Source organism: Coenobita brevimanus, chromosome 1 (assembly GCF_032717465.1).
Source record: "Coenobita brevimanus isolate Jiangsu-jjx chromosome 1, ASM3271746v2, whole genome shotgun sequence".
NCBI classification, from domain to species: Eukaryota; Metazoa; Arthropoda; class Malacostraca; order Decapoda; family Coenobitidae; genus Coenobita; species Coenobita brevimanus.
Window position 1 is genome coordinate 33,992,696 of NC_136954.1, and position 21,448 is coordinate 34,014,143.

A 21,448-nucleotide genomic window follows, 5' to 3' on the forward strand; every position below is an offset into this window, starting at 1 on the left:
GTCTGTATTTCCTGCTTCCTGTGATCTCCAGCCTTACTTTCAATCGCAGTGTGTTCAGGCATCTCGAAATGATCGGATCTTGAATTTGGCTCTCTCTTGTATTTTTTTTTTCTCTTGGAAGGAACAACTAATTGCGGGCTCGCGGCCTTTGGTTCCTTCTTCCTCGCATTAAAAAAAAAAAAAAAAAAAATCTATGTACCAGTAGCTCACCTTGGGCAGATATCGACCCCTTGTTGCATGAACGCCCCCAGGGTGAACCACACACTGTTGCAGATGCTGAAGTCGTTGCTGACACCTGACTTGCCGTACATCTCTGTCGCCTGAGAGAGGAAGGGGAGGGTAGAATATGGCTACGTTTCTTATTATTATTATTAATTATTATTATTAATTATTATTATTATCATTATTATTATAACTTATCATCAGTAGTGTCCTGGGACGTATACTTGCCTCGTCTCTCTCTCTCTCTCTTTCATACTATATTCGGAGCCTAATAATTTCTCAATGTCACTTAAGAGTTCCATAATTATTCAGTTAAAATGTGGAATAATATTATGATCGCGACTATACACCAATATTTTTGCGAGCCTTCTATGATATCTTAGGGTATATTCTGAATCAAGCCTAGAATAAGGTCGTTTATGTATTTAAGAACAGGATCTAATCAAACAGGATGGAGAGTGAGAGACTGACGAGGAGAGTGAGAGGAGGAGAGGGGGAAAGGGAGGGGGAGGCCAAGGATGAGATGGAGGGATAGAGTGGAGAAGTATATGAGAGAGGGGTGTGTGAGCTGGGAGCAGGGCAATGAAATGGCGAGGGACAGGGCAACATGGAGGCGATTTGTTTGTGGCCACCCTTTACGAGATTAAGGCGTCTTGCAATAGATAGACAGATAGATAGATAGATAGATCCAATCATGTTCACAATTTTAGCAGAAATATCTGAGTATCTGCAAGACCAGAAAAATTCTTGTGGAAAACTGCGTAATATTTGAAGATGAACGGCAGAAGAAAGTATTTTAAAGGAACAAATGAAAATGTAAATTATCATGTTTACTAAAAGTATTTGAAAAATGTGAACGGTAATCACTTAATAACACTAAGCCATTACTTAACATATAAAAGCAGAAACCACTAAAGTCAAAATCAAAGCCAAATTGCACTCACTTGGGGAGAAAAACAAGACACAGTTCTGTCCAGAGATCTACACTGCACAAGGTTCATAAACAAACTGAGCTAGAGGAAGAAATGACGACAAAGGATTGGCCACACACACACTGGAACAATGAAGCACTACCATGAACAATGGACATTGAATACGGACCCTATGAAACCACGAAACATTATTGGCAAGACTGATTTTAAGATTCAGCTTCTTAACTAATAGATAGTACTTTACCCGTGTGATGCATCCCCATGATCCCAAACGTACCAATAATGTGAAATTAACGAAGTACACAGTGTAAAATATACTCAGATCTGTAACTTTTCATTGTGTTCCAAAGCTGATTCGGAACACCCAACTGAAGCATGCCAAAGACCATGCCTGATGGATAAGATAAGCGAACTTGTGTACAATATTTTAATATGACGGGTTCACATGCAGTCCTCAGTACCTAGCGTTTTGAAAATGTGGATCAAAAACAGTCCCAAACTTAACACCAGGGAAGCTATTTCTTAAGATATTTGCAGCTACCGTAATTTACAGCTTATCTTGCCATAACGAGTTGTACTTTCGATCTGCAAGCGTCACACATAGATTTCATTAACTCCTACTGGACTCATGTAACTGAACATAACTGCCTGTTAGCTGACAGAACAAACTGCAAGTGATAACGATGACGCATTATTTAAATCCTGCGACCACCAGACGACTGTATTCAGCTTAAGGAGCCTCACTAGTAACAAAGCTATTATGGATGGGTTTATCTAACTCATCCAGGTCGAAAAGTCTGCCGCGATGTAATTTTAAAAAATGGTAACAGGTAAACAGCAAATACCACTGTACTGAGGACGTCGTATTATGTGTTTTATTCTCGCAACTTCAGTCCAGACGATTTTATTCAAGTCTGACGAAATCATCCGTAGTGACGGGGTTAGAAAAAGTCCCCAGTGCCCTTTTATAACTTGACTTCCCTCCCGGAGCAGAATAAAGTCGTCTGAAAAGAGCAAATCAATAAGTAATCAGTGAAGTGGTTAAGATGTGATAAAATAATGGCACTGGAATCAGAAAGGCGCATCAACCAACAGCCAGCCTTTGTGTTTCACGCGGCAGGAGGCCGACCACTGGATATATATTTCCTGACGCAATTTCCTACGTGCCTTTCGATTTTAAGCTCATAAAAAATAGTTTTATTGGCAGTGATATGGTGTGTGCAGCGTTTATTTGTGTGTGTGTGTGTGTGTGTGTGTGTGTGTGTGTGTGTGTGTGTGTGTGTGTGTGTGTGTGTGTGTGTGTGTGTGTGTGTGTGTGTGTGTGTGTGTGTGTGTGTGTGTGTGTGTGTGTGTGTGTGTGTGTGTGTGTGTGTGTGTGTGTGTGTGTGTGTGTGTGTGTGTGTGTGTGTGTGTGTGTGTGTGTGTGTGTGTGTGTGTGTGTGTGTGTGTGTGTGTGTGTGTGTGTGTGTGTGTGTGTGTGTGTGTGTGTGTGTGTGTGTGTGTGTGTGTGTGTGTGTGTGTGTGTGTGTGTGTGTGTGTGTGTGTGTGTGTGTGTGTGTGTGTGTGTGTGTGTGTGTGTGTGTGTGTGTGTGTGTGTGTGTGTGTGTGTGTGTGTGTGTGTGTGTGTGTGTGTGTGTGTGTGTGTGTGTGTGTGTGTGTGTGTGTGTGTGTGTGTGTGTGTGTGTAAACTTGACAGCCCGTCCACTGAGGCTCAGCATTTTTTCATTTTTAGACAGCAGTTACTTCCCTAACCAAATTAACCATCACCTCACCCTTATATAGTATTCCCCTAACTAGCTTACCTTCCACTCGCTGGGGCTGAATCTGCTGACAAGGAACAGGACGATGGAAACCCCGACGCAGGCGAAGACGATGCAGGTCCAAATCTCGTGGGAGAGTGGCGACATGAAGCTGAACACACCGGGCTTCTCCTTCGAGGGTTTCTTGATCATGATGGAGATGCCTTGGGTCATGAAGGGCTTGGTGAAGTCGATTACCTGTTCCCTCGAAGATGTGATGGTTAGTGGCGCGATTGCAATGTCCGCCTCCTGTTGCCCAGAGAAAATGTATGAGTTTGGAAGTATGTCGGAACCTTTATAAACGAAGCAAAACGTAAAAAAGAATAACATTAATCATCATCATCATCATCATCATAACAGTAATGTATCGTGATGCTGACAGTTCTCTGTGATGCCGATAATTAATAATGATAATTGATACACAAACCGTTTTGCGTTATGCTCCAGTATACCCCCCCCCCTCACACACACCAACCCTCTTTACCGAAATACAGATATACACAAACCCCCAACACTTTCCAGAGTCACCATCCCCCTTTTTTACACACACACACACACACACACACACACACACACACACACACACACACACACACAACCCCACAAACAGTTCATTCACTTTCACACACAACCTCTCCTCTCCCCACGACACACACTGATATATCCTGTTTATTTGCTACAGACTACATATTTCATTACGTCCACGGAACCGCTTATATTACAACACAATAGCGGCCGCCATTAACGAATATACTCGTACAGTAAAGGAGGAACTTATCTTTCTCAATGCTCAGCTCTTCAGCCAGTCATGTCCCTCCTTATACAGACTGAGGTTTCATTCATAAATTACGTGTCCTTACCATGGGTAAGTTACCAAAAATCTCCACACGCAAAATTTTGACATAGGTTCCACCTGGTAAACTGTACCATATGTAGTGTGGATTTAGACCCAGTCTAGATTAACTCCATCAGTTCGAGGAAGTTAGACATCCTCCTCATCCTTATAGTTCTGTTTCTAGTTGACAAGCAAAGTTGCTGTGGTAGAATTACTTTAATCTCCTCTTTTTAGTATTACAGTTTATCCGCCTCATTCTCTCATTATTATTATTATTATTATTATTGCTACTACTACTGCTCCCACTATTATCATTATTTTTATTAGTGATCCTCCTTTTCCTCCTCTTCCCCCTCTTATCTTTCCTGTCCCCTCTTGTTATCGTAATTACGCTCCACTTCTTTTCCTCCTTCCCCTCCTATTTTTCTGTCCTTATTCACCTTTCCTCTGCCCCTTTAACCCCCTCTTTTGCTCCTCCTCCACCCTTACATTCTTCTTCCTCCTACACCTCCACTTCTTCATCTCCTTTTTCTCTGGATCTCTCTATTGCTTGTCCATCTCCTTGTCCACCTACTCTCCTTCTTTTAACCTTCCTCCTCCTCCTTTTAATCCTTCTTTTGGCATTTTACAAAACCTCTTCCCATCTTCCTATCTTCCTCCTCTCGTCTCCTTTCTTCTCAGTCTCCTACTTCCATCTGAGGGTTATTTCACAGCAGTATCTGACACTGACCGGTGCATATTTTCTCCCTTTAGTGCATCAGGAGTCCCCAGATGAAAGATATGTCTTGCCGTAAATTAAGCTCATTCACACAAGTTTCGACCTGAAAGATTTCACATAATCATACCGTAGAGAAAGAAAAAACACGGCAAAACAGTGACAGAAAATAACTTTAAATCAATGTAAGGTACTGTTACGGACACCAATCTTTTGACTCGCCTGTGATAACTAGTAGACACCGAGTAATGGCCCTCGAAACCCAGTACTGGGATCCCAAGACCTTAACAAATTCCTCTGAATACAGTGTAGTGGGTGAAGTATTATCTATGATGTGGAACGATATTCCTGACCGCAGCTGTACACTATAACAATTAACAGATTAAATCATTGGCATTCAAATAGATAAATTGTAGTACATTCATAAATATTAGAAGTGACAGTTAAGGTATTCCAGATAAATGACTAATAAAAACCAATGATTCCGCTTTAACAGTGTATCACCTGAGTGGACAGTAATGCAATTATCTCCATCCCCGAAGGAACCAACAGCCGGAGTAGAGCTCTTACCAGTGAAAGCACATCATCACATTACAACAGAATAAATAATCCTCACACTTTAAGATATACCCCCACGTATCTATCCAGTTATAGAAACAAATAATATAATGTAGCAACTGGGATAATTACGACTAACTACCAGGTCAGTGTAACGAGCACCCTAACAGTTCTAATTCATGACTAACGTAAATGTGCCGGTAAACAGTAGGTATGCATACTAATAAATACCTTCCAAGCGTGAAATCATGATATCGTCCTGATCAAACAGAGCATCCAAGTTCTCACCAAAGCTCACTCACTCACGCTCACGGCCACACTAGTTGAGTATACTCGTACCTACCAAATGATAAACTAGATCCACACTGGAAATTAAGTAACCTTCACCATTAACCCTGATATATACATGATGTGTACACAGGAGAATCTCTATTATATACAGTATATTATGTACTAATACTTTATTTCATTGCTTTAAATCTTTATATTATTTTCATGTTATAGATCTTTTCCACGTGACGTCACGGGTCATGTGACTTTTGTTTACGGCGCCATACCGGACGGCAGATTGTCGGACGTTTAGAGAGAGAGAATTGCAAATTCCACAATGATATTCCACTGTTGTTCCATCGACTGTAACACATGGCAGAAAAGTGGAAGTGGGGTAAACTTCTGCCGGTTTCCAGCCAATGATGAAAGGTAACAGAAGTGGATGGCTGCCGTGAAGAGGGAGAACTGGCAGCAGAAGGCCTACAACCGACTGTAGCAGGCATTTCATAACAGGTGAGCCACCCCCCTACCCCCTCCAACCCCATCCCCATCCCTCCCACCGCCACCCAACCACCTCACCCCCATCCCCACCCCACCAATACACCCCCACCACCCTCCCACTGCCACCCCAACTCCTCCACCGCCACCCCGACCCCCCCACCGCCATCCCCACCCCACCACCCCTCACTTCCACCCCCCAACAACCCTCTACCCCCCACTTTCAAACCCCCAGCCCCCCCACACTCCACGCTCCCTCAACTCCCCTCTACAAGCCCCCCACAATACCCCCCCACCACCCAACTCCCTTCCCCTCCACCCCTACCCATCCCACCCTTTACCACCCATCCCCAATCCTCCCCCACACCATCACACCCCAAACCAACCCAAATCCCACTCCCCATCCCCCATCGCCATTCAAACCCCCCACCCTCCCTCCACCTTCTTCCCCCACTCCCACGCCCCAACCCTCCACTCATCAACTACCCGATTCCCAGTCAGTGTATACAGTCCCCTTGGCCCCACGTCAATAATTTACTGATTACCAGGACGATTTAAATGTACTGTATGTCAATTTCAGCTAGATATATTCCACATATTTACCTTCAGGGATGCCCCGGTGAATTTTCGCTGGGTGTTCACCAAATAGTGATAGAGATCGCCATATCTGAGATCTGGTTTTGGTCTCCCGTACTTGAAACGGGTGAATTTCTCCTTAGATATGGTGTAAGCATCCAGCCTCAAACACTTATCTTGTTCCTGTACAGAGCTTGGTGGCGTTGATCCAGATTTCTGACATATATCAGACAGTTCAATCTCTGACAGCCCTGTCTGGATAGCCACTACTGCGAGGAGTTGCCATCCAATATAGAGACGTAAACAAAACCACGTGATATCTGTGACGTCACTGGAAAAGGTCTATTCTCGATGGAAAAATTTCAGAACAGGGGCTCGGTTTCCTCGAGCTGGTTTTTTCATGAATATCCCTGGTATTTTTCTACACAAACTGTCACAGGAAACACTGAGTTCATAATTTTTTTTATTTTATTTTATTATTTTATATATTTTACATTATTAATACTACTGTATGGCAAGGATTCCTGGGATTTGGACGGTGAATGAATGGGTATGCGGCCCACTTCTTTGGGCATACTGCTGATTACTTCTCCGATTAGCGTTTTTTTTTTTTTCAATTCCTGTCTTGCTGTACCCTACTTAACATCACCTGAAGGTGTTAAAAAGGCGGGATGATGATGATGATGATGATGATCTAAATACGTCACTATTGGTAATTTAACAGTTTTGCGAACAGAATCAATATGCATACTGTACACTCCCACTAACGACAGTTCTCGACACTGGAAGGTCTTTAGTACATATCATGTAAATAAATTAATCATTACAATGATAATACATTATAAGTCATCAGATTTTTGGGATTCTTATCAAAGAGAAATGTTTTGGCTAATGCTTAAGAGATGGCTCCAGGATAACTACTGTACATATATTCATTTATCTATTCAAACATCTGTCTACATTAATTTATCTGCCCACCCATTCAATCTGTCAACTCTGAACCCGCATTGAGAGAGAGAGAGAGAGAGAGAGAGAGAGAGAGATACAAGCTTGACCGACGCTTCGTCTTCCTTATCAATGATTACTGGGTTGCATATTTTATTTCATTCATTCATTCATTCATTAATCCAGTGTTGCCCCATAAGGAGCGTAGTAGCCCGGGACTAAGCAAGTTGGTCCTGATATTTAAGATAAGTGACCAGCCTCACTCATCCCTGAGTGGCAATACGTGAGCAATAAACCCCAACCACCCCTCGGATAAAAACCTGCACAGGCCCAGTACGACTGGAGTGCTTTAATTGCTCACTAAACCACCAGTCGATAATATGGTTATATGGTTACCATCCGGCGTAGTAAATGGCTTCCCTGGTATACAGGAAACCATTTGGCTTGCCACTCATTGCAGGGTCACCCGTGGACAGAAGCAAGAGGAAAGAATGAAGGAAACAAAGACAGAAGAGGAAGGAAAGAGGGAAGATAGTGAGGAAAGGGCAGTCACCCGAGAGCAGCACTACATCAAGTGAGCGGATGGTGAGGGTCCCACCATATATAAAATAAAGGCTCCTTTTTTTAATCTCCTGTAAAAGCAGGTCAGAAATCTAACACATCAGGCATAATTTCTGGTGGCACGTTATTTACACTTGACCTAGGTGAGGGGATTTCACTCTCTCTCTCTCTCTCTCTTTCTCTCTCTCCGTTTGGGAGACCTCTTGTATTGCGAGGATAAATGACGGCAGTTATTATCCCACAGGTTCCATTAAGCTTCTCCAAAGCTGAATAAACTTAGGAGATGTAAAACTAAACTTACAAAATACATTTTGTGAGGGAATGAGTTACAAGAATATGAGAAGAGAAAACCAATGGAGGGTAACTGAAGTACAATTAAGGCAACACTGACCTGTCTCACCAGCTCCCCCACCATGCCGTCCCAGCCACCGTACTGGCCATCGTTCTGGCCACCGTACTTGTTGTCCTTCACGAGCTGCAATGTGTCTGCGGGGAAAAAATATAGGTTAACAGATAAATATGCCAGCATGAACAAGTTAATATGATTATGAGATATTACTGGGCATCACAGTCATTCTGCAAATTTGTTAATATATAGGAGAAATCAAGAAAAAAGAAAAGCTGTGGGTAAGAGCATTAATAAGAGGAAATCAGTAAGAAAACCAAAACATATATATGATCAAGAGAAAATTTCCCCTACACTTTGCAGTGTATATGGGGGGAAATAGATGCGAGAGTAAATAGATAAATAGGAAAGAAGGTAGCACGTATATAATAACATAACTATGTGACAGAAACAAAACCCTACATAGCGAGAAAAAAAGATATTATTAAACATGAACACCCAGAGAGCCCATACCTCCACTATGGCTACACAATCTCCTTTGACTGTTTTTCGGACCTCGACCTTTGACCTTTTTTGCCCCCAAATTTAAACACTTGTCCCTCTCATATTCTAGTCATCATATTAAACAAAATAGTCTGAGGTTACAATAAAATATGGAGACAATCATTGCACCACAAATATCTCCTGCACCTCCAACTATGGATAAAAAGAAGGAATAAATGCCACTAAAGAAAGAAACTTATATCTTCAAAAATAACACTTTCACAATCTATAGACACTTTCACTTATTCTGCACGGGCTATCACAAGACGATTACATTCAGCTCAAGAGAAATTTTGCCAGTCAAAGAACTGATGTCTCATAATTAACTTTTTGCACAACTAGAAATTTCCGCAGGTAGTGAAAATGGTAGGAATTTTTCATGAATATAATAACAATGTCCGCCCACAGTAGCGAAAACAGTAACACACACACATATCTCTTTACTTCTGACATTTCCATTTCAACACTTACTTAAAAATCGAGCACTTTTGTTAGTTTCTTTTTTATTTGTCCCCCCCCCCTCTCTCTTTCTTTCCCCTCATTTTTTAACCCCTTAACCGCGGGGCGTCACTTTCGTGACGCTTGGGAGCAAGGGATCATACCGCGGGGCGTCGCTTTTGTGATTCTGTGTTATTTTGAATTCACCCGGGCTTTCCAGTGGGGGCTTGTATCATCTATCAGTACTGACAATGTCCAACACTAGTCAGCACTCCTAATCTCATCTGTACTCCCATCCATTGTTGACAATTTAGCCATTTCTCCCCGTTCTTGACTCCCCTCCCTACCCCCCCTCCATTACCCTATGCTCTCGCCTGCCCGGCCATGCTACGCTAAGTAAATCTTCCCTGGAATTTTTCACTGATTTCATCCATTGAAATAAGCCCTATGTCGTATTCTTATACCAAATAATATATACAAGTAAGAAATCAGGTAAGTGAGAGTGCCATACACCTGGAATTGGCTAATTATCACCTGACAACACCTCACGTGCACTCGTTCGCTAATTTTCGCTGTTTTTTTCCCCTTGAAATATGCCGTATAATCTATTTTCGTAATAAATATACATGTAAGGAGAGAAGGGAGAAGCCTAAATGATATTTACATTCACCTGGAACTACCTAATTTATAATGTATTGTCTAGATTTCCTGCCAATCATATCAGTGCTACACAAAGCTGTTTCAAGATTTAACATTGGTAGCTCTGATTATATATCTCCTAAGTAGGCCTCTAATCTATTTTCGTAATAAATATACATGTAAGGAGGGAAGGGAGAATATTTACATTCACCTGGAACTACCAGATTTATAATGTATTGTCTAGATTTCCTGCCAATCATATCAGTGCTAGACTTAGCTGTTTCAAGAAGTAATATTGGTAACTCTGAATAACCCCTAAAGCAGGCCTCTAGGCTGCCCCTGCGTTATCAGTGTACTCTCATCTTCCGAAGTGAGAGGACGTACGTTTCATCTTGCTGACTTCAAGGCCTTTTTTTCACCCCCATGCAAATGGCTCTGTGACCTTTACCCCCTACTAAACCTCGTGTGGAAAGAGGTAAAGGGCTGACAATTGATAAAAGAGTGACTATGATCTTTCTATTGAGTAAAACAGTGCAAGTGGAATTGTAAATAATGTGTAAATAATGTGTAAACAGCAAGTGAAAGTAATGAATGTAAATATACGTGAACAATGGAAAATAGTTTTATAAGTTATTTCAAGTGACAGTGCACAACACAGTGTAAATAAAATAGAAATGTAAATAACGTAAATAAAATAGACAACGTAAATAGAAATGTAAATAAGTAGTATTATAAGATTACGAGTATATACCCTAGGAGTAATGAAAGCGAAAGTTTCACTCTAGCATGTCTGAATGCTATGAGTTATGAGAGTGAAGATGAAAGTGACATTCACTCTCAATGCCAGTATACAGGACGAGAAAGTGAATGCTACGTATTTTACTGAAAGAAATTGAATCCCTACAGTGACAATAAACTAATACTACTGAAGGAAACTTATGGATAAAGACTGTAGATATATATAAGTGTTATATAGTAATAGAAATATAAAGTGTGAGGGGTTTTATGAATAATAAATGACAGGCTACCATGAGCGAACTAGTGCCAGTGCGACGATCAGACGCGCTCGTAATTTCCATTGCTTTCACAGTGTTTTTTTTTTTAGTATGGATCCCAAACTACTTGAAAATTGTAGAATAGTGTTTATAGTGTTTGTATCTGGCTGTGGTAATCATATTACGGGTTGTCGGGAAGTGTAAAGTGGAGACTTCGTTACCCTACTTCAGAGGTCTCCACAAGTCCTACGGTAACCGACGAAGGCTCAACAATCATTCCAGGAGAAAGCTGAAGGTATGTGCCATAAGCATATGTAATTTTATTATTCTAGGACTAATAACTGATTTTTGGCAAATATTTTTTGAGAGTCTGTCGGAGCCCAAATAACCCCGCGGCACACGCAAGTTATTGGTAAACAAGCCCGCGGTGTAGGGGTTAAATCTCCTAATCTACACACCCAGGGACCGCCTTAACGCTCAAGGAACAATTACTGTGGATCAAACAGCTATTTGAAGTGTCAGAGGGCAGCTAAGGTGGGAGCATGAGAGGGACGCCCCGAAGAATTCGACCTCGGTGGAACCGATTCTACTTTGACCTGGCCGTGGCAGCTGAACCGCGTCATGTTACCAACCTGAGGCCTCCCCCCACCCTGACGTACAATGCAAACATTTCCTAGGACTCTAAAAATGCATAAATATTGTTATACCATTGGGACCATATGGTATGTCAATAGTAATGCGTATACAAGCTAGGACGTTAATGAAAGACTGCTGAACACTGGGTTTTATTCCTACCTGGCATAGGTGAGGTACACTTGCAAAACACTGGCTTTTCCCTCCCACGTTAAGTCTGTCCTCCACTCATTACTCCTTGCTCACTGTCCATTAACTGACTCACTGATGCTCGCTTACTGATTCTGATTAATCCATCCTTCACTGAATCTCTCTCACTGTCTGACTCAATAACACTGACTATCTGTCACTGTCCGTCCACCACTGACTCACTGGCTGCATCACTAACTGTGCACTTGCTCACTGTTCACTGATTGTTTGTTACAGACTCTCTGACTCACTGCTTGACTGACTCACTCTAGCACGCAAACTAACGGTCCACTACTACTTGACTCAATGATTAAACTCAAACTGCCCCCCCCCCCACAACCCACTCCCTCTGTTACTCTTGACCAACTGCCAAAAACCTGTTGTTGTTGTTGTGTAGATTTTTCCACCTGAAGGGATTAGAGTAGAAGCGGGCCTATAGTGTGAGGCCCGCCAGTGAAGAGCAGATGATGAAGAGGTAGCAGTTGCTAGGAGCAAGGGGGAAATTAAGAAGGACAGATGACGCGGCTGGAGAGCAAGTTGAGGAAGTTGGACTTGGAGAGCTGCTGGTGAGAGTGCCTGGCGAATTCGTCAGAGTCGATGGAGATAGGCGGGCATTTGACGTCGGCAGGAGAAGGGCTTCTAGGCGTGTGGTCGCAGGCGTCACGAGGCACGGCATGGTGTTTGGTGTCAGGCGGTTTCGTAGGTGTCTTCCCCTTGTTCCTCCTCGGTGGTGGTGGGGTGGGAGAATGGAAAGAGCACACCTCCTGAGTGGGATCGGTCGGTGACATACCGTCAGCAGATGGTGATGGGGTGGAAGGACGGTCTTCCACGTCCTGGAAGATGGGAGGGACGGGAGAGGAGGTGTCGGGGCAGGCCCTTTCTAAATACCCTCTCCCCCCCCCCCTTGGCAGCCCAGAACACTGTCAAGCTCAGGAGAGAACTCACACTGTGTGATGCAACAATGCAAATTCTAGAGTCTAGGACAGAACTCACATTTTCCCATGCAATAATGCACTTAAATTAACAATACACAATAACCATCATGACAAGAACTAATTCTTAAGTTAAGTGGGAAATTAAACAAAACAGACATGCCGAAATTTCCAGAATGTCCCTCATATCTCCAGATACAAACATTAACCTAATCCTATGGCACAACACTTAATTTCTTAAATGTTCCTCATAGTGCCAGATATAAAACACTAGCCTAATCTTACCAGCATAACAATATCTATCTCAGGCAAAACACCAGAAAAACAGTGTGTTACAGTAAGATGGAGTTCGAAAATTACACCAGACCCTCCTGAATTGTAAACACACGAAACTGTCTACTTGTAATGTGGTAACCTCCTTACATCTTTCGCAAGATGGAAGGCAAAAAATGCCCATGAACTCTCAGCAGATTTTAAAAAAAAGAAAATCAGAAATACTTTCTTTACCTCCAACACTAAAAAAAAGGAGTATTTAAGTAGAACTGATATCTGCTTACACAAATACCTCTTGAAATGGATACAGATACGACGCTCTCAAATTTACTCCTTACCCCCCAAAATACACCGAAAAATCAAATACTCCGAATTTATTCTAAGAAAAGAGGACAAGATGTCAGCAAGACCCTTAGCTTCGCCCTCGTAACGATCATTCCCAGAAATTTACCTAAGATACCCCAAAAATACTTCTTTACCCTCTAATGCCTTCTCATTTTCCAGCACAAGCCCCCAAACTCATATACTCACAATTAATTCCGAGGAAGGATGCCAAGAGGTCAGCGAGGTCTTTAGCGTATCCCTCGTAACGATCATTGTCAGTGTAGTTACCGTCCTTCCTTATCATCAAGAATGGCTTTTCCTGTGAGGAGAGAAAACGGAGCCGCTATATTATCCCAAGGACAATGGATTCACACTAATTTTTCAACTGTTTAATACTCGTATATATAAAATTCCTCATTCGGAGAGAGAGAGAGAGAGAGAGAGAGACAGATACACGCACCAATATGGATGTAACGATGTAAGATCTGTTAGCCATCACCCGGTCAGTCAACAGGCTCGTGTACTTGACCGCCACTGTTTCCAGTCCTCGTGTGTCGCTCCACGTCCCGATCTGAAAGAGAGAAAAAATTAACGAATGAATGAATAAACAATCTACTGCCAGGCAACAAGAGCCATGTGACAAGATAGAAAGTGATAACGACAGAGGAATGTGGTAATTTTAATGGTTAACTACGTGTAGGTACGACAAATAAAGGAGACGAGTAATTATGAACTGCAAAGGACATTCAATTGACTAAGAAAGGGCATAAGACGTACAATAGATAAAAAGAGAGATTCACACACACACACACACACACACACACACACACACACACACACACACAGCCATTTGTCCGGGTCGCTCCTCAGGTGGATGATAGTGCTCTTGTTACTTCCCCAGACGATTTTATTCAGCTTAATACAGACTCTTCGAACTTAGGGGATTCTATCGTATAAACCCTTCACGAACCCCTTCCTTCCTCGAGGCCCATCCTTGGTTGGAGAATATTGTCTTTCCGTCTCTCAACGTAAGTAAGGTCTGTGTGGAAGAAGCACCTTGACCTCTGTGTAACTCTGCCGCCTCCTCCTCCAGTCCTTCTCTCCATCCATTCCTTTCTCTATCTTTCTCCCTCTTATCCTAATCTTTAGTCCTCTCAAACAACTCTCTTCCACTCCTCTCAACCTTCACTTGTGTCCTTCCAACAAGGTTGCGTAAATTGCGGACAAGTGATTATCCAGGCGTAATAAGCAAAATAAATAAATAAGATAGAGGTGCTTGAGAGCCACCTAAGCTGACGTGAATACCACCTTACGGGTTGCAATGTGGGTGGCCGAGAAGGCTTTGTTGCATCTCCTCCTCAGCGATTTATTTTGCCTATTACGACTCAACATTTGCCTGTATGCTTTTTATATCGCTAACATATCGACACTGTTTGTATTAACAAAAAAAAAAGGAGAACAACGAGGCGTAGTGGGCAGCATAAGTCGCTAAAAAAGAAGTGCCAGGAAGTGACCGTGACTACATAAAATACTGCCGTAGACCTCTTGAATCGTATGTGTCTAAGAGATGAATAAAATAACCCGTCGTACGCTTGAAGAAACCAATTACTTTGTTACTTGGAGATAATGTTATTCGTGACAGATTTTAACAATTTTGATGAACTACTCTTCCCTCGTGTACAGCTGACCTACTCAGTCCCGTGACGATTCTATTTATTTCAAGCTACATCTGTACAAATTTATACAACTTTGGAGGGAGATGTAGGAGTCAAAGGGATAACTAAGGCTGTCTAAATCCTCAAGTTAAAAGTCTCACCTATATTGAATAAAATAATTTAGTTAGAAAATATAAAATAAAAACGACCATGGGAAAGAAGATGGCACGTAAACTGCCTGTCGCTGGGGGAAATATAATGCAAAGTAGTGAATGACAGGGAAAGGGATGACGCCGTGACTTTTGTTATCTTGTCATATCACAGGGTTGCATTCCTTAGCACCTCTTCCTTAGCGATCTATTTTTGGAAATGGCTGGTTAACGCCCTTTTGTACGTTATCAATGCAGAGTATGGCGATATTAGAATGCTTTATGTAACACGGATATGGTCAGTAAGGTGTGACAAGCAAAATAAGTTGCTCAGGAAAGGGTGTTAGGGAGCTTCCTTAGCGGACGAGAATCCGGGCCCAAGCAGCTTTGGTTAGTTCGTGACACTTCATCTTAGCGACTTACTCTGCACATTAAAAAAATAAAAATAAATCCCAATATCCTCTTGACTGTTACTGATGTCAACTATGCCGATATAAAAACGATGTATGTGGTGTACAAAGATAAATCGCTAAGGAAGAGGAGCTACGAGGCCTCCTGTGCTAGCCAGAATACAGACCTAAGTCCATAATAGCATAAAGTGAAGAGGGTGGCCGGAGCTGGTGAATGGGAGAATTATACAGAAGGTTGTGTTGGCGGAGAGAGACACAGACCCGTTGACAAGACCCGGGTTCGTGTTGGTGCTGGGACAAGACATGATGCTGGGGGTCTGTATTCAGCTGGCATCTTAACTCTCAGGCTCCTGTGACTCACTCCTAGCTCAATAACGACGTCTGGCATTGGCTGAAATATAAATGGTTGTCCCGAGCATGCGAGAGTTTACACTGACAGGATTCCATAACATTTTACTATTTCCACAGACCTCTAAATATATGTATGTATCTATCTGTGTACCAATTTATCCATCTACCTGTCTACCTATCTATCTATCTATCTGACCAGGGTTAACTAATTTGGGGGACAGAGAGGACGCCATAACATTTTACTACGTATTGTCAAAGATTCTCTCTCTCTCTCTCTCTCTCTCTCTCTCTCTCTCTCTCTCTCTCGATCTATCAGTCTATATCCATATCTATCTAAAAACTAAACTTATTTGCAGGGAAGACACGACTCCATAAAATGTTACTATTTTCACAGATCTCTGTCTATCTCAACACATCTCTCTCTCAATCTCTCTATCTAAACATACACACACTAGAAATTTGTCCTATGTTGGATAATGGCTGGTGGCAAGGAAGGCAAACACATGACCGTACAAAAAGAGATGATGCGAATACTTATAAATCCTTTGCTATGAGAGGTCCATCTATATACCGGTACAATAAGTCGCCTGGTGGTGACAAGAGTTAAATAAGGAAATACGGTATACGGTGTGGAAGGGGCTAAAAATGTCGCCAGGGATGGAAGGGAACGCCTGACGCAATGACCACCTCGGCACGACATAACTCTGAGCACGACCACTGACGACACGCTGCTAAATTCACGACGACAGCTCAGTGGGGAGGGGGGAGGTGGAGGCAGACAAGGGATGGGACGATGGAATGACTGTGAAGGAGGAAGATGGACAGAAAGAAAGAGACGGAGGAGGAAGAGGAGGATAGAATGGCAGTGTGAGCAACAACAACAAAAAAAAAAAAAAAAAAAAAAAAGACGATAAAACTTAGAATTAACAGTGAACGAGTAATAATTTATAGCCTACATGAGCAAGAAAAATGTAAACCTTTCAGAGTCACACCCACCCCAAGTATCCACTATATCAGCACATCCCTGAGAGTGTTCTTTGTCATTGGACACATTCCGGACACATCACAAGCACCTCAGACACACACCAGACGCATAAGCACACCAGAAAAGCTACCATTATCCACTTACTCCCATGAGAGAGAGAGAGAGAGAGAGAGAGAGAGAGAGAGAATGACAGTAAGGGACACAAATTGGCTTTGGCGGTCCGCATTACTTGGTGCAGAGCTATAAAAACATGAAAATTATCTGGCAATTGTATGTAAATATGGAAACAACGTGAAATGCAAAATTAAATTATAAAAAGCAAAAAGGAAGAATAGTGAAAGAAAAGAAAAACCAAAACAAATATGAACATGAAAAACAATTAACAAACAATTGGCGCACAAATAATAATCAAATCATAAACATGGGAATATGAAGTAAGAAGAATGCAAAACAAATTACGAACATAAAGAACTAAAAAACAAATACCACAAACAATACAGTGAATAAACAATTATGTAATAAAACTTTAAAAAAAACGTAAAAGTTATGTAACCGGTGAAACCTGAAAACAGCTAAAAAAACAGAAGGCAAGACCCCATCAAGAGAACACACACACACACACACACACACACACACACACACACACACACACACACACACACACAGAGTCATCCTCAATGACAACACCGGTGAGTGAATTTAATAAAACCAAACACAAACTGAGACATACAGAGAAACTAGAACAATGAAAAACACCAAACATCAGAACGGAAAACTCAAGTCAGCCTACGAGTAAAGCCCGATGAATAATATGTGAGAACAGACGAAGCCACGATCAAACACAAAACTGTGAAAATTACATAAAACGGTATTTTGGAAAGAACCAAAAACTGTCAGCCTGAACGTAATGCTCAGTGAATGACTGTGATAAGTATAAAATTATTCATGAATTACAGCACGAAAAGGTACGAAGAAAATCGGAAAAAAAAACTAAGAATATTGAACCACTAAAAAAAAAAAAAAAAAAAAAAAAAAAACTACCAGCTGAGGAGGCAGTAAAAGTCATCAAAACCAAAGTCAGTCTAAATCCTGTGAACGACAATGAAAAAATGAATATAAATATTCTAAAAAATATAATAAAGAAGTAATATAACACTAGGCATCGGGGAAATACAAGCAAGAAAATATAAAGAAAAGTCAACCAAAAACGAAAAAAAAAATTAATATCAGCCTGAAGGTTAAGCCTTGTGAACGACAATAACAGAGTGAGTACCAGGGACGTGACGTGAAACGCTGGACCAAAAATACACTAAACACCAACTAAAACACACACACACACACACACACACACACACACACACACACACACACAAAAGAATAACACCCAACAAAAACATTCAAACATCAGAGTCATGCAAGAGTTAAAGCGTGTTGTAGCTGTTTGTTATTGTTGCAACCACAGGCTCTTCTGAATATGAATTAGGCTAACTGCAGGCTGAATCTGCACAGCTCGCCATCCTTCCAGCAGAGGACAGAGAAGGAGTTAAGGATCGTGTGTATATTTAGGCGGCGGAGCCAACTATATCGGTGCCACCACGAGCAGGCGTCCCTCACCAGCCTTGTGAACGATAAAAATAGATTCTAAGCGACCAAAACAGAAGTTTAAACTATACAAAGGAAACTCCCAAGTAAAACAGAAAATTACAATAAAAACGAAAAAAAAAAAAACGATAAATAATACCAACAAAACCACAACATAAATGAGGAAAAATACAAGCATAACCACGATAAAAACGAAGAAAACGGAAATAAAATCCCGATTAAACGAAGAAAAGCGCAAATAAAACCAAGAGTAAACGGAAAATAAAGAAAAAAACGAAAAAAACGATGCTAAACAAAACCACGATTAAAACGAGGAAAAATACAACCAAAATAAAAACAAAGAGAAATAAAACCACGGTAAAAACGATGAAAAATAAAACCACGATATAAACGAAGAAAAATAAAACCACGAAAAAAAACGAAGAAAAATAAAACCACGAAAAAAAACGATGAAAAACAAACAAAACCACGATAAAAAAGAAGAAAAAGCAACAACACCAACAAACTACAAAAACACGATAAACCGGAGAAAAAACAAACAAAACCGCGATAGAAACGAAGAAAAACAAATACGAGCAAAAATGATTCTGCTTCACGTAATTTCTCTATGAAGGCCAATAAGACATCCTAAGCGACCACGATGGAGCATAAACGACCGAACCTTCCGGAAAAAAGGATAAAAACCGATAACGTGGGTGATTAATAACACTTACGATGGAGGGAGAGAGGGAGGCTGCGACGGAGAAACTGGGGGGAGGCTGAGGGAGAAAGGCAGGCAGAAGGGAAGGAGAGGAGGTTGGGATGGAAGGATTTAGGGAGGTTTGGAGGAAAGCTAGGATGGAGGGAGGGAGGAAGAGGGGGAAGCTAGGAGGGAGAGACGGAGGGAGGCTAACAGAGGTAGAAGGAAAGGAGGTTGGAAGATAACAGAGCTGGAGGGAGAGCTGGAAGGAGTATAACAGAGCTGGAAGGAGAGGGGGAGGGAGGATAACAGGGCTGGAGGGAGAGATGGAGGAAGGATAACAGGGCTGGAGGGGAAGAGGAAGGCTTGCAAGGAGAGAGGATGGATACCGATGACTAAGAGGGGGATGCTGGCAGGGAGAGAGAAAAGAAAGGAAAATGAGAGAGGGACAGAGAAGCTGAAAGGAATGGAGGGGGGAGATGTACGGGGTGGGAGGAAAGAAGGAAGGAAAGAAAGGGAAAGGCTGGCAAGGAAGGAAAAGAAAGGGAGGAGAAAGAAAGAGGGATGGAAGGTGCAAGGGATGGAATGAGGCTGGGTGGGTGGGAGATGGGAGGAGAGGAGGTAAGACTAGTAGGCGTACACTGAGAGAAGAGAGGAAGAGGGAAGAGAGGAACGGAGAGGAAGGTGGAATACAAGTTACAGGAGAGGGAAAGAAGGCTGGAGTAGAGGTAGGAAAGGCTGGAGGAGGAGGGATGACTGTGAGAGAGGGAGGAGAAGGGAAGGACGGAAGGTAGGAGGAAATGGAAAAGAGAAAATGATTGTCAACAGTGGAGAGTAGTAGGGTGGATGCATGAGTGATGTGGATGGGGAGTGGCTGGGTACTGTGAATGGGGAATGGGTAGATGGATGAGTATTATGAGTGGGGAATGGGTAGGTGGATAAGTATTGTGAATGGCGGAGCTTTTGGGTGGATAAGGAGTGGGTGTGTGGATGGGTGGACGAATGGAATCCATGAAAAGAGGGTCTGTGGATGGGTGGTGTGGATGGGAGCTGGGTAGATGGATGGGTGAAATGGATGGGGAAGTGGTGGATGGAGAGATGGAGAGTGGATGGATGGATGGACTGAAGGTGTTACTGTGCCAAACACAGAAATATAGCAGTAAATAGGAGATGCTCCAAGGCCGAGGAGAATACAGGCCTGTGTGAGCTTTGGATGTGAATTAGTGGAAAGGAGAGCTCTGAGGCTGACTGGCAGGGATTTAATATGGAGGCAATGGTAATCAGTGGACAGGAGAGCTCTGATGTTGATTGGTAGGGTCCTCAAAGGTAGGTAGAGGTGAAACAGTTAAAGAGCTCTAAAGATGAATAAGTAGGTGGCTTTTGGAAATAGACAGGTGGGTGGATGAGTGATTTCTGGATGTACTGTACGTGAGTGAATTTTGAAGTTTGTTGGCAGTGCTTAACACCTTCAATCCGCACCATATTTTTTTGCATTATTCCTGTAACCAGTTCGTTTTGCTACGAAGAGCTTATCAAACTGGTGTAGTTAAGTTATAGCCTTCATAAACTCCTTCTCTACTAAACATCCTTTTAAAGCTTAATGAAATTGCCTAAAGGTAGGAAATTATAAAAAAAGAGAACACATTACTGGATTAAAGGGGGCACAGGTGAATGTGTGAGTGTATGTGAACGTGTATGAGTGAATGAGCTTTAGAGATGAATACTGAGGTGGTCTCTATCGATGGGTAAGCGTGAGGGTGAGCTCTGGAAAGAGAAATGGATGATTTGTGGTTCTGGCTCGTAGGCTTCTTAAAATATGTGGAAGTTTACAACTGGATAATAGCCAGTTTGCTTTCATCTGACAGAACTGAACCACTCTCGCACCTTACAAAGTAGATGGTGGTAGCGTGAAACTGGCCACTCTTCATTAGGAGGTAGGAATGAGTCTCCTTGATAACTAGTCAAATTTATTCTCCACTTCAACTACACCTAATCATCAATTGACCTGAGAGGGTTCACGGATCTATGTCAGGTAAAAAAAAAAAATACTATAGAACCAAAAACAGTGTATAGAAGGGCTCAGGAGGTTGTTACGGAGGAGGGGGGATATGAGGGAGGACGGCTTGGGAGGGGATCAGCGGTGTCCTTGGTGTGTCGTGGGTGTGAATAACGACGCCTAAGGAGTCAATACAGCGCCACTGCTCAATACTGTGGCTTGGGGACCTAGCTGGCGGTAAAGCCGTGTATATTAATTGTGTGGAAGGAAAATGCCAGCCCAGACCCATCACGCCCTGTTACCCTGCACTCCCTGCGCCCCTCCCTCTCCCCCCCCCCTCTCTCTCTCTCTCTCTCTCTCTCTCTCTCTCTCTCTCTCTCTCTCACCATGAAAAGCAT

The 21,448-nt window shown here is 42.2% G+C and overlaps 1 protein-coding gene across 1 annotated transcript in view; it reads right to left on the reverse strand.

The window, feature by feature from the left end:
- LOC145393493 (glutamate receptor 1-like) overlaps window positions 1-21,448 on the reverse strand; it is a 292,984-nt gene that overhangs the window by 38,561 nt on the left and 232,975 nt on the right. The window contains exons 9-13 of the mRNA XM_080267656.1: window positions 13,684-13,794; window positions 13,431-13,542; window positions 8,303-8,397; window positions 2,957-3,202; window positions 211-320 (exon numbers count right to left, since the gene is read on the reverse strand). Coding sequence (XP_080123782.1) covers window positions 211-320; window positions 2,957-3,202; window positions 8,303-8,397; window positions 13,431-13,542; window positions 13,684-13,794 — 674 coding nt within the window. The remainder of the gene's footprint in view (window positions 1-210; window positions 321-2,956; window positions 3,203-8,302; window positions 8,398-13,430; window positions 13,543-13,683; window positions 13,795-21,448) is intronic.